Source organism: Loxodonta africana, chromosome 2 (genome assembly GCF_030014295.1).
Source record: "Loxodonta africana isolate mLoxAfr1 chromosome 2, mLoxAfr1.hap2, whole genome shotgun sequence".
NCBI lineage: Eukaryota > Metazoa > Chordata > Mammalia > Proboscidea > Elephantidae > Loxodonta > Loxodonta africana.
This window is the reverse complement of record NC_087343.1, coordinates 47,957,595-47,975,790: the sequence shown is the minus strand read 5'-3', so window position 1 is coordinate 47,975,790 and position 18,196 is coordinate 47,957,595. Positions and strand designations below refer to the sequence as shown.

At 39.2% G+C, this 18,196-nt stretch overlaps 1 protein-coding gene across 6 annotated transcripts in view; it reads left to right on the top strand.

The window, feature by feature from the left end:
* OXCT1 (3-oxoacid CoA-transferase 1) overlaps positions 1-18,196 on the top strand; it is a 188,254-nt gene that overhangs the window by 30,885 nt on the left and 139,173 nt on the right. For 5 of the 6 annotated variants that reach the window (XR_010318437.1, XM_064271625.1, XM_010588117.3 and 2 more), the window contains 3 exons: positions 387-536; positions 10,239-10,345; positions 12,761-12,821. Coding sequence is in view for 5 of the 6 variants with exons in the window: in XM_064271625.1 (XP_064127695.1) it covers positions 387-536; positions 10,239-10,345; positions 12,761-12,821 (318 nt within the window). In the remaining variant the exon portion in view is untranslated. Of the gene's footprint in view, positions 1-386; positions 537-4,990; positions 6,100-10,238; positions 10,346-12,760; positions 12,822-18,196 lie in introns of those variants that run through there. The other variant, XM_064271628.1, reaches the window with a different exon arrangement.

The window sequence follows — 18,196 nt, the reverse complement described above, 5'->3', positions numbered from 1 at the left end:
TTTTAATCGATCTTCCAGCATACAGTGTTAATGAAATACTCACACTAATATACAATATGAGATTGTTTTTGGAATTCCAAGCCTCTGGAGAGGAAGGAGACCCTGGGTGGTACAAGTGATTGAGCAGGCGGCTACTAACTGAAAGGATGGTGGCTTAGAAAAAAGGCCTGGTTATCTACTTCCAGAAGGTCACAGCCATTGAATACCCTGTGGAGTGCAGTTCTACTCTGAAACACATGGGGTCATCGTGAGTCAGAATTGACTCAGCAGCAACTGGTTTGCTGTTTTTGGCTTAGAATGTAGAAGTCATGTCTGTAAATGTTTCTAGGTCCATATTCAGAAGTGTGTTTAATCAACTTATGGTGATGTTGGTTGTTCACTTATAGGGCACTCTTGCAGAGAGGATTCGTGCAGGTGGAGCTGGAGTTCCTGCATTTTACACTAGCACAGGGTATGGGACCCTGATACAAGAAGGAGGTTCACCGATCAAATACAACAAAGATGGCAGCATTGCCATTGCCAGTAAGCCAAGAGAGGTAAGAAGCACTCTCATCCAGGTAACACTGGGGCGTTTCTTTCAGCATAGGATCCAGGGTGGATTCATTGGGTAAATAAGTATAAAATCACCTTCGTTTGATGTTAGGTGAAATTTTAGCTAAACACGGGCATCATCTGCTAGTAATTAAAATCACATAGAGAAACTAGAAAAATAAATGAGGAAGGGAACTGTAATCCACATTAGATGTGTTAGTTAGGATACCACCACTCATCTGTCAATTTGTTGTACTCTGGTGGCTTGCCTCTTACTGTGATGCTGGAAGCTATGCCACCAAATTTTCAAATAAAAGCAGGGTCAACCTTAGGGGACAGGTTTAGGCGGAGCTTCCAGACTAAGACCGACTAGGAAGAAGGACCTGGCGATGTACTTCTAAAAAAATTAGCCAGTGAAAACCTTATGAATAGCTGCAGCACATTGGCTGATATAGTGCCAGAACATGAGCCCCTCAGGTTGGAAGGCACTCAGTATGACTGAGGAAGAGCAGCCTTTTCAAAGTTGAGTTGACGTGGTTGAAGCAAAGCTTTTGGAACCTTCATGTGATGATGTGGCACGACTCAAAATGAGAACAGCTGGAAACATCCATTAACAGTTGGAATGTGGAATATATGAAGTATGAATCTAGGAAAATTGACAGTCATCAGAAATGAAATGAAGCGCATAAAGGTCAATGTCCTAGGCATTAGTGAGCTGAAACGGACTGATATTGGCCATTTTGAAATGAATAATCATATGGTCTACTATGCTGGCAATGACAAATAGAAAAGGAATGGTGTCTCGTTTATCGTCAAAAAGAACATAACCTGATGTACAACACTGTCAGTGATAGGACAATATCCATATGCCCACAAGGAAAATCAGCTGATATGACTATTACTCAAATTTATGCACCAAACGGTAATGACAAAGATGAAGAAATAGAAGATTTTTATCAGCTTCTGCAGTCTGAAATTGATTGAGCATGCAATCAAGATGCATTGAATAATTACTGGTGATTGGAATATGAAAGTTGGAAACAAGAGGGAATAGTGGTTGGAAAATATGGTCTTGGTGACAGAAAGGACACTAGAGATCACATGATAGAATTTTGAAAGACCAATGCCTTATTCAGTCCAAGTACATTTTATCAACCACATAAATAGCGATTATATGCCTGGACCTCGCCAGATGGAAAAAACAGGAATCGAATTGACTACATTTATGGAAAGACACAATGGAGAAGCTCAATTACCATCAGTCAGAACAAGGCTAGGGGCTAATTGTGGAACAGACCATCAGTTGCTCATATGCAGGTTCAGGTTGAAGTTGAAGAAAATTAAAACAACTCCACTAGAGCCAGAGTACAACCTCGAGTATATCCTATCTGAATTTAGAGACCATCTGAAGAATAGATTTGAAACATTGAACAGTAATGACTGAAGATCAGATGAGTTGTGGGATGACATCAAAGAAATCATACATAAAGAAAGCAAGGGGTCATTAAAAAGACAGGAAAGAAAAAAAGACCAGAAATGGATGTCAGAAGGGACTCTGAAACTTGCTCTTGAACATAGAGTAGCTAAAGCAAAAGGAGGAAATGATGAAGTAAAAGAGCTGAAGAGAAGATCTGTAAGGGCAGCTCGAGAATACAAAGTATTGTAATGAAATGTGCAAAGACCTGGAGTTAGAAAACCAGAAGGGAGGAACACGCTCAGCATTTCTCAAGCTGAAAGAACTGAAGAAAAAATTCAAGCCTCGAGTTGCAATATTGAAGGATTCTACTGGGAAAATTTTGAATGATGCAGAAAGCATCGAAAGACGATGGAAGGAATACACAGAGTCACTATACCAAAAAGAATTGGTTGACATTCAACCATTTTGGGTGATAGCATATGATCAAGAACCAATAGTACTGAAGGAAGGAGTCCAAGCTGCACTGAAGCCACTGATGAAAAACAAGGCTTCAGGTACTGAGGGAATACCAATTGAGATGTTTCAACAAATGATGCTATGCTGGAAGTGCTCACTCATCTATGCCAAGAAATTTGGAAGACAGCTACCTGGCTGACCGACTGGAAGAGATCCAAATTTGTGCCAGTTCTAAAGAAAGATGATTCACTAGAATGAGGGCATTATTGGACAGTATCATTTAATATCGCACACAAGTAAAATTTTGCTGAAGATAATTCAAAACCTGTTGCGGTAGTACACCCACAGCAAACTGTCAGAAATTCAAGCCGGATTCAGAAGAGGACATGGAACGACGGATATCGTTGCTGATATTAGATGGATCTTGGATGAAAGCGAAGAATACTGGAAAGATGCTTATTTGTGTTTTATTAACAATGGAAAGGCATTTGACTGTGTGGATCATAGTAAATTATGGTTAAAATTGCAAAGAATGGAAATTCCAGAACATTTAATTGTGCTTATGAATAGCCTGTACATAGACCAAGAGGCAATCATTTGAACAGGACAAGGGGATAACTGAGTGGTTAAAAATCAGAAAAGGCTTGCATCAGGGTTGTATCCTTTCATCATACTTATTCAAACTGTATGCTGAACAAATAATCCAGGAATTTCGACCATATGAAGAACGTGGCATCAAGATTGGAGGAAGTTTCATTAAAAACCTGGGATATGCTCATGACACAGCTTTGCTTGCTGAAAGTGAAGAGGACTTGAAGCGCTTAGTAATGAAGATCAAAGATTACAGACTTCAGTGTGAATTACACCTCAACATAAAGAAAACAAAAATCCTCACAACTGGACTGTTGAGGAGCATCATGATAAATGGAGAAAAGATTGAAGTTGTCAGGGGTTTCATTTTACTTGGATCCACAATCAACGCCCACGGAAGTGGCAATCAGGAAATCAAACGACATATTACATTGGGCACATGTGCTGCGAAAGACCTCTTTAAAGTGTGAAAAAGCAAAGATATCACTTTGAGGACTAAGGTGCTTCTGACCCAAGCCATGGTATTTTTTTTTTTTTAATTGTGCTTTAAGTGAAAGTTTACAAATCAAGTCAGTTCCTCACGCAAAAACTTGTGTACACCTTGCTATATAGTCCCAATTGCTCTCCCCCTAATGAAACAGCCTGCTCCCTCCCTCCATTCTGCCAGCTTCTAACCCCCCTACCCTTTCATCTCCCCTCCAGACAGGAGATGCCAACATAGTCTCAAGTGTCCACCTGATCCGAGAAGCTCACTCCTCACCAGCATCCCTCTCCATCCCATTGTCCAGTCCAATCCCTGTCTGAAGAGTTGGCTTTGGAATGATTCCTGTCCTGGGCCAACAGAAGGTCTAGGGGCCATGACCACCGGGGTCATTCTAGTCAGATCATTAAGTCTGGTCTTTTTACGAGATTCTGGGGTCTGCATCCCACTGCTTTCCTGCTCCCTCAGGGGTTCTCTGTTGTGTTCTCTGTCAGGGCAGTCATCGGTTGTAGCCAGGCACCATCTAGTTCTTCTGGTTTCAGGCTGATGTAGTCTCTGGCTTATGCCGCCCTTTCTGTCTCTTGGGCTCGTAATTACCTTGTGTCCTTGGTGTTCTTCATTCTCCTTTGATCTAGGTGGATGGAGACCAATTGATGCATCTTAGTTGGCTGCTTGCTAGTGTTTAAGACCCCAGATGCCACTCTCCAAAGTGGGATGCAGAATGTTTTCTTAATAGATTATATTATGCCAGTTGACTTAGATGTCCCCTGAAATCATGGTCCCCAAATTCCTGCACCTGCTACAGTGGCCTTCGAAGCATTCAGTTTATTCAGAAAACTTCCTGCTTTCGGTTTAGTCCAGTAATGCTGACCTCGCCTGTATTGTGTCTTGTCTTTCCTGTCACCTAAAGTGGATCTTATCTGCTGTCTAATTAGTGAATACCCCTCCCTCCCCCACTGTCGTAATCATCAAAGAATATTTTCTTCTCTGTTTAAACTATTTCTTGAGTTTTTATAATAGTGGTCTTATACAATATTTGTCCTTTTGCAACTGACTAATTTCGCTTAGCATAATACCTTCCAGATTCCTCCATGTTATGAAATGTTTCACAGATTCATCACTGTTCTTTATCAATGTGTAGTATTCCATTGTGTGAATATACCATAGTTTATTTATCCATTCATCTGTTGATGGGCACCGAGGTTGCTTCCATGTTTTTGCTGTTGTGAACAGTGCTGCAGTAAACATGGGTGTGCATATATCTGTTCTTGTAAAGGCTCTTATTTCTCTAGGATATATTCCAAGGAGTGGGATTGCTGGATCGTAGGGTAATTCTACTTCTAGCTTTTTAAGGAAGTACCAAATCGATTTCCAAAGTGGTTGTACCATTTGACATTACCACCAGCAGTGTCTAAGCATTCCAATCTCTCCACAGCCTCTCCAACATTTATTATTTTGTGTTTTTTGGATTAATGCCAGCCTTGTTGGAGTGAGATGAAATCTCATTGTAGTTTTGGTGTGCATTTCTTTAATGGCTAATGATGGTGAGCATTTCTTCATGTATCTGTTAGCTACCTGAATGACTTTTTTAGTGAAGTGTCTATTCATATCTTTTGCCCATTTTTTAATTGGGTTATTTGTCTTTTTGCAGTTGAGTTTTTGCAGTGTCGTGTAGATTTTAGAGATCAGACGGTGATTGGAAATGTCATAGCTAAAAACCTCTTCCCAGTCTGTAGGTAATCTTTTTACTCTTTTGGTGAAGTCTTTGGATGAGCATAGGTGTTTGATTTTTAGGAACTCCCGGTTATCTACTTTTTCTTACGCATTGTTAGTAATGTTTTGTATACCGTTTATGCCATGTATTAGGGCTCCTAATGTCCGTATTTTTTCTTCCATGATCATTATCATTTTAGATTTTAGATTTAGGTCTTTGATCCATTTTGAGTTAGTTTTTGTGCATGGTGTGGGTATGGGTCTTGTTTCATTTTTTTGTGGATGGATATCCAGTTATGCCAGCACCACTTGTTAAAAAGACTGTCTTTCCCCATTTAACTGCTTTGGGGCCTTTGTCAAATATCAACTGCTCATTTGTGGATGGATTTATGTCTGGATTGTCAATTCTGTTCCATCAGTCTATATATCTGTTGTTGTACCAACACCAGCTGTTTTGACTACTGTGGCAGTATAATAGGTTCTAAAATCAGGTAGAGTGAGGCTTCCTACTCTGTTCTTTTTCAGTAATGGCAGGCCATGGTATTTTTTAATCACCTCATGTGCATGTGAAAGCTGGACAGTGAATAAGAAAGACTGAGGAAGAATTGATGCTTTTGAATTACGATGTTGGCAAAGAATACTGAATGTACCATGGGCTGCTAGAAGAGTGAACAAATCTGTCTTGGAAGATGTACAGCCAGAATGCTCCTTAGAAGCAAGGATTGAGAAACTTCGTCTCAGATACTTTGGACATGTTACCAGGAGAGACCAGTCCCTGGAGAGGGACATCATGCTTGTTAAAGTGGAAGGTCAGCGAAAAAGAGGAAGACCTTTCATGAGCTGGATTGACACAGTGGCAGCAACAGTTGTCTCAAACGTAGCATCGGCTGTGATGATGGTGCAGGATTGGGTACTGTTTCGTTCTTTTGTACATAGGGTTGCTATGAGTTGGATCTGACTTTATGGCACTTAAATAGCAACAGTCAAGATTGCCTGTCTGAACTGGTTTATACTAGATTTTAACAAATTTAGGAACAGTTATATTTTTCTGGGAAACAGAGTAGATATATATGGTTAAACTCTTAATGCTCAAGCCTCTTTTGACTGAAGGAGAAAAAAATATAAGGAAATCATAAGTTTGTCTATAATTTTGAAAAGCAGATAATGGTAATAATTATGTAAAGAACTTAGGAGAGAGTTCACACTTAACCACTTTTATTCTTCATTCTGTATCCTGGGATATAACTGAGGTTCATGCTTAATAATCTAGTTTCATTTAAATTGCTGGGTAGGGTCAGATGTTTTTATAGTAGGTAGCTTCACTCACATGTTACAGAATACTAGAACTCTAGATATGGGTGTTTGAGATACCCAGATTTGAGCCCATTTTTAAAATTATACAAGCAAATATTTCATTACTGTATTTTTAGTATCTTTTCAATTCTCCATGTCCACATGACTTAAGAGAGTTAACACAGATTGCAAAATTACTAAGCTTATCTCTAGGAAAGTGAAAACTTAGTAAATCAAAGAATCCCTTCTAACTATTATTCATATGGTAATGCTAGCACTGGACCTGCAAGTTTTGAGGGAAGATAAGGGGTCATTGAACATGTCCCCTGCCGTTTAGTGTTTGTCTCCAGCAGTGTCTTCCACCTGGAGCTTTACTTTCTTGTTCAGAGTGACCTGTATTGATTCAAAGCTTTTATTAACATGTTTTTCATATTCTATCTTGCTACTTCTCTTTACTGCCTAATTAGATTAAAAAGTTTTTGACAGAGTGAAAGACAGGAGCCTTATTATTAAAATAAATCTTAGTAATACACCCTGAAATATTGGGTTAGTGTCTCGATAGCTAGCTAGAAGTTGTAGCATTAACTCATCCTGGGAAATAGGATATGCTAGAATCTGGCCTAAGTATCTGAGTTTATTTCCACCTGGAATCAGGAGCATGACTCTAGTAATTTTGTAATGTTATCGGAATCTCTCAGGAATATGAGAAGTAAGTCTTTGAAATGATTCTTGTTAGCTTTTTATTTCTCTTGCTTGTGGTAGGAGCAGGAGGTAAGTGAATTCCTTTATTGAACGATATTTACCAGAGTCTTATTCTTTGTCAGGAAGTAGTCTAAACACACTGGAAAAAGGGCTGAGATAGAGCATGTCCTCCTGCTAGTGGCAGAACTGACAAGGAATGAAATAGACATAATGTCAAGTAGTGAAAGTGCTGTGAGGAAAACTGAGTCAACTCGAGAGAGTAATCAGTGCCAGGGAGGTGCTGTCCAGATTGTGTGGTCAGGGGAAGCCTCTCAGAGAAGGTGACATCTCAGAGGAGGTGAATGAACCAGGTGAATATCAGGGGTATGTGGTCTAGTCAGAAAAAAAGAAAGAGAAATACTGTCCTGTTTATAGAATAGCAGGGCAGTGAGGCTGAAACAGAGTAAATGAGGCAGAAAGTGGTAGGACTGGAGGTTGAAGAGAGTCAGGAGCCAGGTCACATGGGGTTTGGACTTTGCTGAGTGTGGTGAAAAGCCATTGGAGTGTTTTGAATATGGGTGGGAGAGTGATGTGATCAAGTTACATTTTGTAAAGATCACTGGCTGTTGGGTGGTGAATTTTTTTGGTAGCGAGCCAGGAGCAGAAGCAGGGAGAGAGGCTAGGAGGCTGTTGTATTAATCCAGGTAGAAGTGGAATGTAGCTTAGGTGAGAAGTGGTTGGAATTGGGATGTATGTTGATAATAGAGCCAACAGGATTTGCTGATGGATTGGTTATGAGGTGTAAGAAAAGGGAAAAATCAAGTATGCTTTTTACTGAGATGGGCCAGGCTTATAGGTAGTCACAGAGCTGTGTTTGGGACGTGGCACGTTTGGGACATCTATTAGACTCCAAGAGGAGATACTCAGGAGGCTCCAGCTTAGGGGAGAGTTTGAAGGTGGCAATGGGAATGTTAGAGGCATCAGCATGTAGTATTTTAAACCTGTGGGACTAGACGAGTGGCTAGAGCCTGAGTGCCGGTAGAGAACAGATCCATGAACTGAGCCCTGGGCCACTTTTACATTTAGAGTTGGGAAGAGGAGAAGAAGGAGTATAAGAGAATAGGAGAGAGTGAGCGGAGAGGAAACACTGGAGAGTCTGGTGTTTTGAAATCCAAGGGAGATTTTTAGAAGGTGGGGGTGACCAACTGTTTCAGGTACTGTGACAAGGTCAGGTAGCATGAGGACTGGAAATTTACTACTGAATTTGGAAAAATGGAGGCCATTGGAGGCCTTAAGGAATGGATATTTCAGAGTAGAGAGGATGAAAATCGGATTGAAGTGGATTCAGGAAGGAACCTACAGGTGAGGAAGTAGAGACAGCGAGATATACAACATCTTTCAGCGAGTGTAATAGTCTGACAAATCCAGTTCCTTCCCTGATTCTATGTTTTAGAATGGCTAACACTTGTAATAGTTGGTGTAGACGCATCAGGAAATCCTATAATTAAAAAACAAAAACAAACCTCAGTTTCTTGACTTTTCCCTGGGTTAACATACATTTAGTTCAGTTTTTTAGATCTGTACATAAAATACTCAAGTATCATCTTTGGTGTTTACAGTAATGACTTTGAAGTACTTAAGATGCTAAAAAATAACTGTATGCAGCTTATAGATACCTTTCATATAATTTTTCTAAGTTCATGTTAATAAGATCTTCATTCATGAAAGATTTCCTAAGGTCCTTAATCTTTTCTAGCAGAAAAGTAGGATAATGCCTCTTATAAAGCTTTTTTTAAAGAATGGATTTCTGTTTTAAGCTGTAGTTAAAGAAAAGTAAACGTCCCAAAACTTTGAACTGAAGCTTTCTGTAAAATACACAGCCTGTCCACTAGGGGGTGCAGTAGCTATGAGAATGGAGTTCTCCGTTCAGATGGCTTTCACCCTGTGTAGTGATAGACTGCTGTTGATGTTATTTTCTCTGTAGAGCCCCCCAAAGGAGAAAGACACAGAATACCAAGACATAACTTTGGCTTATTTTTTTCCCCCTAAATTGATAGTAGAATTAAAAGGCAATAAGCATGTAAAAATCAATAGTACTCCATTAGACCAATAATATCGGAAGAGAAAATATAACATTCAGAGTAGCAACATAAACTATAATGTACCTGTGAATAAACCTAAGAAAGATATACAAAGACTTGTGGAGAGAGTTATATGACCATCGAAGGAGATAAGAGAAGCCTTCAATAAATGGAAGCCTGTGAGTCGGAATCGACTTGATGCCAATGGATTTGGTTTTTTTGCGGTGGGGGGGCGGTGTTTTATATTCAAGGAGTCCCTGGATGGGCGCAAATGATTAAGTGCTTTGCCACCAACTGAAAGGTTGGCGATTTGAATCCGCCCAGAGATGCTCAGAGGAAGGGCCTGGCAATCTGGTTTCAAAAGATCACAGCCATTGAAAACCCTGTGGATCACAGTTCTACTCCCAAATACAGTAGGATCACTATGAGTTGGAATTGACTTGCCAGCCACTGGTTTTGTTTTTTTATGTTTTATCTTCATGAGTGGGAAGATACGGCATGTCAGTTCTCTCCAAATTAATCTAGGAATTCCAATTAAAATCTCGACAGCTACTATAGATTAATTGGAGAAGATGAATAGAGTTTTATAACTATTTTATGTACAAAAACAACACATTGGCCATTTCATGGCCATACAGTTTTTGTAGGGTAGAAGAAAAGAGGGACTGTTTTTCATGTTCAGCATATAACCATATATACACAAATAATACAGTGAATATTATCCAACATGGTTTATGCCTCAGGCATTATACAACTTTCAGTTCCTCAAACCCTCCCTTGTTTCTGGGCACATGCTGTTCCCTCAGGTCCTCCCTTGCCCAGTTGGACTGCGTCCTAGTTACCTAACACAACTCATCCTTGAGATCTCTATTTAGATACTTCTCCCACTGAGAAACCCTCCCTGCCCAGGCTTCTGCCGTTACCTGGCGCTGGAGCACATGTCACAAACAGGACCTTTGCAAATACCTGACAGTGCTCTTTTTGTCTCCTGCAGGTGAGGGAGTTCAACGGTCAGCATTTTATTTTGGAGGAAGCAATTACAGGGGATTTTGCTTTGGTGAAAGCCTGGAAGGCAGATCGAGCAGGAAACGTGATCTTCAGGTAATGTGATGGTTGTAAAAAACATCAATATGATGCATTTCAGCAACTTTGTATTTCCTCAGTTATAATTACAAACAGGGATATCTGGGTGAATTTGCCATGTGAGTAGTCATTTTTAACATGGCTTACAATCATAAACACACACATTTATGTGCAGGGCTCCTGGTCTGTGGTTACACTGGTTCTGACTGGCTGGTGTCCGTGTTGCACTGCTTGTTAAATATTTGAACCTCCCCCCTGTGTATGGCCATACACAAATTATTTTTGCCACTGTGTATTTTAGCTGCCAAGACCAGTTACAATGTTGAGACAAGCTTAGAAAATATGACTAAGACACAAAATTTTATTTAATTTTGATAATGTTATTTGCATGCATTATCTTAAAATGTGAAAACTGTGATATTCTGGAAAGACATTGCTAATAATCATTTAGGTCAGTTTTTTTCCAGTCTTATGGATGTTTCCTAGGAAATGCTTATAAAGACACTTTCTAAAAAGTTGGTTAACTTTAATAATGTATGACTTTCATTCTCATTATCTCTATAATCCCAGGCTTAAAGGATTTTAAAATGTTTTGATTAAAGCATACTAAATACCAAGTATTTAGTATCTTAACTTTATAGATTTTATAGTTGTTTTTTGAAGATTATGCCACTTTTGAGTTTTCCAAAATGTTCGGTCTTAAAAGACTTCACTTATTAGGCTATAGAAATTATCTTCTTTTTTATAATACTGTAATTTGCTGCTTTTAATTAGCAACTGTTCTGTTTTTACCAAATGCAGCTTTGATACGGTCACAAGTAAATTTTCAGTGACAACTCACATGTAGTTTTTGTTCATTTCTGAAGAACTTATACTATATTTGATTTCTTGAATTAAGCGGATTTTTTTAAAGCACAACTAGTTTTAGCAATTAAGAAAATTTGCTTCATGTCTACCGTATTTAACACCTAGGTGTAATGTTTGCAAAGCTTAGATGCTTTTTAATGGCATGTGTATAGTAGCAAATGGAAATGAATTATTTGAATTATTTCTATTATTTACCCTGTGCTCCATGACCTGGCTCTTGTTCCTAAAGACTGCACATGTGGCTCGGGATGGCATAATGAGCAGTAGCCATGGAGACCATTTCTCCCAAAGAATGACAGTTGAGGATTTTTGATGTGCAATATAAACTCTCATCACCAATGGTTAAGTGACCTAGATTCTTAAGAAACTAACTTTATGACTACCTTCACATTTATTGGGATCACTGGTATAGAGATCTGTTTAGGCCATTGTTAAATTTGGAGAAGCCTGGACAAGGACTTCTTCCCCTCTATCCAGTCCGTTCTGGGAGCTTTTGATGCCTGGACCTCTGGTAGAACCCAGCACAGCAACCCATGAAAGTACACAGGGATGCCTACCTCAAGGACACAGCTGTGCTAGTATTTATCCTTGAATGTGAGTAGAAGAAACGTTGGTGGGGTAAAAGAGCAACTAAAACATAGCTGTGACTTATCTCCCTCTACCAAAGAAATTTTCTCATCAGCTTATACTTTAGAAACAAAAATGTATCATAATTTTTATGGTTAGGGGAAGTGCCTTAATTTAGGAACTGAGGAATACAAAACTATTAGCAAATGTGGCCAAAACCCACTGCCCACTGCCGTTGAGTCAATTCTGACTCACAGTAACCCCGTAGGATTTCCAGGGCTGTGAACCGCTAGGGAAGCAGACTGCTACATCTTTGTACAGCTGAGCTGCTGGTGGTTTTGAACCACTGACCTTTCTGTTAGCAGTCAATTGCTTTAGTCATTGCACCACCAGGGCTCCTAGCAAATGTGATACCTTTTTGAAATTTTTACACCTCAGGGCCTGATGTGGGTGTTGTGCTTTGAAAAATGTCACTGGAAAATGGTTCTTCAGAATGATCTTTACGGGTGACTCAAATTACCAATGACTTCCATTTAATTTCAGCAATATGCTTCTCTTTGACAGAATATAATTACTATACCTTTTTATATGAAGAACTTGCTTTTTTTTTTCTTAATATTTTAATGTGAGCAAATTCTTTTGTGAAATATTTAACTATAGAGAGAAAAAATCCCAGTTAAACGATTTAGGGAATTTAGCTTTCAATAGATTTATTCATATTAATTTTTTGGTATAAATTATATGTTGAACCTGTAAAATAGTCCCTCTTTCCTTCTAGTCCTTAAAACAAACTATATAAATTGAATGCAGTGGCCAGTGTGTTTTTTTTAGTTATAAAATAGCTGTAAAACTTAATGAATGGAAAATGTACATTGTATGATTCACTCTTTTAAAAAAGAGTAACAGATTCTTAGTTCGTAGAAATTCTTTTAATTATAAAATTTTCAAGCTGAAAAAAATGCTTCTCTTCACTTCCTTATTTCTTCCACCCCAATACAGGAAAAGTGCGAGGAATTTCAACTTCCCCATGTGCAAAGCTGCAGAAACCACAGTGGTAGAGGTAAGCAAACAAGAGGTTATCTTTTATTTCCTTGTTTTAGTTTTTTAACTTGTTATTGCCTATTAGTTAAAGAAAAAGTACAACAGCCCATTCGTTTTGTGAAGGACAGTCAGTGACAACTTTTTCTGTTAAGAACATTTTCATTTTGGTTATAAAGAATTCATTTAAACATGTAATAGTTGAAATTTTGCTGTAACGTTGGCTTTCTGGTTACCTAGGGCCTCAATAGAATGTTCTTTTTGAGAATCGGGCCACGGGACCAGCTTTTGGTGCTTCAGTAAAATAAAACTTACTGGATAAGATGAATTTTTGTATACAGAATCCCAGGAAAATAGTAAATTGTATCAGAAGAAGTTCATTATCTTACTGTGGTAGCTACTGTGGATACTTTCAGGAAAAAGGAGGATAGTACAAATAATTGCTTTGATGTGGCGCTGTTTGGATCAATTGAACAAAGACACCAACTAACTCTTCTTTTGGGCATCTTAGGGTTTGGGTGAGACTGAGTTTTTTTTTAATAGCTCTAGAGCCTTCCCAGGGTTAAGGCTTTGGGATAGAAATAGGTGCTTATACCAAAACCTCCCATTTTGACTATACATATTTGAACCCCATGGGCAACATCAAAATAGTTCTCAGCTTGAGGCTTTGAGGATCATCTTGGAACCCAATTTTCACGAGAGTTTGGAATCGCTTTCCCTTGGGAGGGCTTTATCGGAATCCAAGCTAGGATCTGGAAATGAGCACATATACTCCTGAGTTTTAGCATGTTGGTTGGGTTGTAAGTGGCATCTTTTGATTCAAAGATGGTGTTTCACAGAGGCAGTACATTAGTATTTTTGCAGCAATTGAAAGTTAGAGTCCCGCCCTGTTCTTGGAAAGTAAGGTGTATTATTTTTAAAGTGCTGGGGAATGTGGTACTTTCCATCCAGGCATGATTTCTTTTGCAGCAGCATTAGCATATTTTCTGCATTTAAAGTACTTAATGCGATTTACTCTGGCTGTAATCCATTGTTTATTTTTCCTAATTTATTGAATTACCATAATGATTTGTCCTTAGCACACATCTGTAATATTACCGAAGAAAGGCCTGTAGCTTAAAATAATCAATAGTTTAACACTAGTTGATTTTATGTAATTTTGTAAAACTGCAAGAAACCGATATTTCTAAGTGCTAAAGGGTACTATCCAGGGTGAAGTTCTTTTTTTTTTTTTTCTTGTTGTATCCCTATTATCTGCTGGTTCTTTTCAGCCAATTGCATTTCTTACAAGAGTAGAAAATGACCCTCTAGTGTCTGAGAAGCAGTATAGATATTAGAAAAGAGGTTCTCTTTTGACGTAAGGGGAAGATAAAATCTAACAGAATCTGCAAATATGATGAAATGTGTCCTCCCTTGTCCTGGGACAGACATCTCCAATCTGTCCCAGCATTCTTTACTATTGTGCCCAGGCTCACGTGGGGACCCCTTTCAGGACGTTACTACAGACCACCACTTCCAATTGGTTATACCTGCAATGTCCAACGTGGCCACTGGCCACATGTAGCTATTCAAGTTAATTACAATTAAATAAATTAAAAATGCAGTTCCTCAGTCGTATTAGTTCTCACCAGCAACCTAGGTTAATGGCTACTGTGTTGATCAGTGTGTATGTAGAACCGTTTTAACATCGCAGAACATTTTATTGGACAAAGCTGGATTAGAAGAGTCAAGATGAAATTTCTTCCTTCCAGTTTAGGAACATAAGCAAGCCAGTGAGGTCCATGATAGGATCATTGTTAGCCTACCTTCTTGGCTCATCTTTTCACTGTGCCTCTGCAGGATAACGTGCTCACAGTAGAAGGGGACCTGCATACTCATAGGTTGAATTATAAGAACTGTGTTCTCAAAAATAGAAAATAATTTGAAATTGGGGATGGTCCCTAGATTGGGTGTTTTCTTTTGTGGAAATTCTGTTTTGACTTTGTGATTTCTGTATTACTGTGAGTCTGGTGAGTACCTTGGACTGCCCTGTGGGTTTGTGCAGTGCTCTGTACTGCACTGGCCTCCACGACACTGTGATGCTTCTCCTCCAGTCCTGCCCTGACCATGTTTTACGGTGGTCCTAGTGCATGGGTGATTGTAAGCTGGGCTCCGAAGTCTAGTATTTAAGAGGAACCTTCAGAAACCTTTAAATTACCTGCCTATTCTCCTGTCTGCTAAATATTAACAATAATTTAAAAAAAAAACTTGCTGTCGTCGAGTTGATTCCAACTCTTAGTGACCCTATAGGACAGAGTAGAACTGCCTTATAGAGTTTCCAAGCAGCACCCGGAGGATTCAAACTGCCCACCCTCTGGTTAGCAGCCTTAACACTTGACCACTACACCACCAGGGTTTCTGTTAACACGAATAATAGACCAAAAAACCAAACCCACTGCCATCGAGTTGGCTCTGACTCCTGGTGACCTCATAGGATTTCCAAGGCTGTAAATCTCTATAGAAGTTGACTGCCACATCTTTGTCCCAAGGAGCCACGGATAGTTTCAAACCACCAGCCTTTCAGTTAACAGTTGAGTGCATTAACCACTGCACCACCAGGATTTTGTAGGAATAATAATACTACACTGCCTATTACCCGTTGCCATTGAGTTGATCCCGATGCATGGCTACCCTACAGTACAGAGTAGAGCTGCCCCCTAGAGTTTCCAGGGAGTTCCTGGTGGATTCAAACTGCCGACGTTTGGTTAGCAGCTGTAGCACTTAACCACTATGCCACCAGAGTTTCCAACAATAATAATAAACCAAGTTCAAACCCACTGCCGTCGAGTCGATTCCGACTCATAGTCACCCTATAGGACAGAGTAGAACTGCCCGACAGGGTTTCCAAGGAGCGCCTGGTGGATTCAAACTGCCGACGTTTAGTTAGCAGCTATAGCACTTGACCACTACGCCACCAGGGTTTCCAACAATAATAATAAAAACAATAATAATAGCTACTGTTAATTAAGGAGCACTGGTGGCACAGTGGCTAAAGTGCTTGGCTACTAATCGAAAGGTTGGTGGTTCAAATCAACCAGCTGCACTGTAGGAGAGAATACCTGGCAATCTGCTCCCGTAAAAATTACAGCCTAGGAAACCTTGTGGGGCAATTCTACTCTGGTCTATAGGGTTGCTATGAATCGGAATTGACTCAATGACACAACAACAACCGTTAATTAAGTGCTTATTATGTATTAGTTACTGCTGTATACTTGATGCATTATTTCCTTTAATCCTCACAACTCTATGAGGTAGGAACCATAATTACCCTATTTTACAGATGAGAACTTCAAGGCACAGAGAGGTTAGGTTACATTTCTAATGTCACACAGAACCACCAAAAGACTGATTCCAGAGTGTCTGCTCATTTTCATTATGTTATGAAATACTCCTAAATAATCATAAATGGGTGATATTTCAAAGTCTTGAAAGAAAATGAACTTCTTCAGGGAGCCCGTTGGATAGCTAACTATTAGAATCAAGCAGATAAGGTGTGTTTTCACCCAACATATTCCTCTGTTTTTGGTCTTCTTTGCCGCTTCTTCTAGTTATGGTCTTTTCCCTCCCCTATCAATTGCCTTGGAGATGGCTTTTGAGAAAAGCATCACTCTGTGATCAGTAGCCCTGTGGATTCGTTTAATATTTCTCTGAGACTGTTGTTTGTTCTGTTGTGTAGCCTGTTTGAACCATACAGCTTTTCACAAATTTTCCTGAACATGGCAATGGAATGTCTATTCTAGTACTGCAGTATGTTAAGCACTGGGACCATAACAGTGACTACCCCCTACATTTCAGACAATCAAAGACCTTTTTAGAACTTTCAGTCCCTCTCCTTTCTATTATAGATGAGAAAATGGAGGATTTTCAGTAGCAGAATCTGGGTGAGAGCCTGTCTCTAAGACTCCATGCCAGCATCTTCCCACTTCTCACTGCCACATCTTTTCAACTGTTCTCCCCTTTATATCCTGTAATTTGAATTTTAAGGAGGGTAGAATTACAAATATCTAAAATATTAATGCCTATTGCCTTAAACATTGCCTTAGACTTCTTAAAAAAATTTTGCATTTAGAAGCAGATGACAAAGGAACACCCAAGCCACCTCTTGCTTTTTGGGTTCATAATTTCTTTCTTAATTATATGCTAATTAATTTGCAGTAAATGTTTTTTTGTCAAGAAATAAACCAGCATGTTTATCTTGGATTAAAAAGAGAAACATCAAATTTGCCCTTGTCACGAATCTTTCTTAGGTTCTGTGAAAGGGACAAATCATTCCTTTTTGTGAAAGTTTTCCTTTTTGATTGTGTTCTAAAGAAATGTATGAGTTGTGGAGAACCAAGGAGACAATAAATTATGTCTGCTTTCCCCTTTAACAAAATTGATATGAATATTATGTTTGTATTCCTTAAAACTGCAGGTATTGGCACCATCACCACAAAGTTGTTACAGTGATGCTGGCTATTTCTCCCTCCTCTTTAGGACCTGGGTAGTTACTTGAGAAAACAGTACAAGTGGGTGCACATATTGGCACACATGCTGGAAAGATATTTCTCTTTTTAGCCCAGACAGTGTTATTTCTGGACCTCCCTGGCTTTGAGTGGGTGGAGTCTTCCCTGATAAACTTTACAAGTTTAAGTGCAAAACCAGCCAGTGGGTGACTATTGGGCATTGTACTACATGTATATAAAAAGGAGCAGCAGGGACTATTGAGTCTTCCAAAGGGAGCTTATTTGGCTCCTTCAGGGGTCTTATTAGCCCTGAACTCTCCATTAGCCCTTCTGCCAGTCTCCTGTATGCCTATGCTATCAGCCTGAGTTTCTCTGGGAAGCGGCCCATTTCTGCATTTTTTTTTTTTTTTAAGTGCTTTTAATAGAAAACTCAGGGGGAGGGACAGGAGTGCTTCGCTCAGGAGACTGTTGATGCATGGGTGCGCTGTCAGAAAAGGTCATCTGACTCAGCCACTGAAGGCTGTTGAGGCTGCCTGCAACCAAAATAACCTAGTGGGTTTGGTTTGCTTGGTGCCGTCAGCCTTGTATTGTGAATGGTGGTATAGATGGCAAAGGTTTACACAAGGCCTTTTAAAATGATTTACCTAATTTCAGCTTTAGTTAAAATGAATTTATTCATTATCATGACTTAAACACAATTATATTGATATGTTTGTATGTGAGGAATTGTTTTATATAATTTTTTTCTTTTTTTTATTGTGGTAAATACATAGGTAACAAAACCTTTGCCATTTCAGCAATCTTCACATGTACAGTTCAGTGACATTATGTTTATTATGTTGTTCAGCCATGAATATCTGATGCACGCAAATATTACATACGTATAGAATAAATGGGTTATGAAGCATAATGA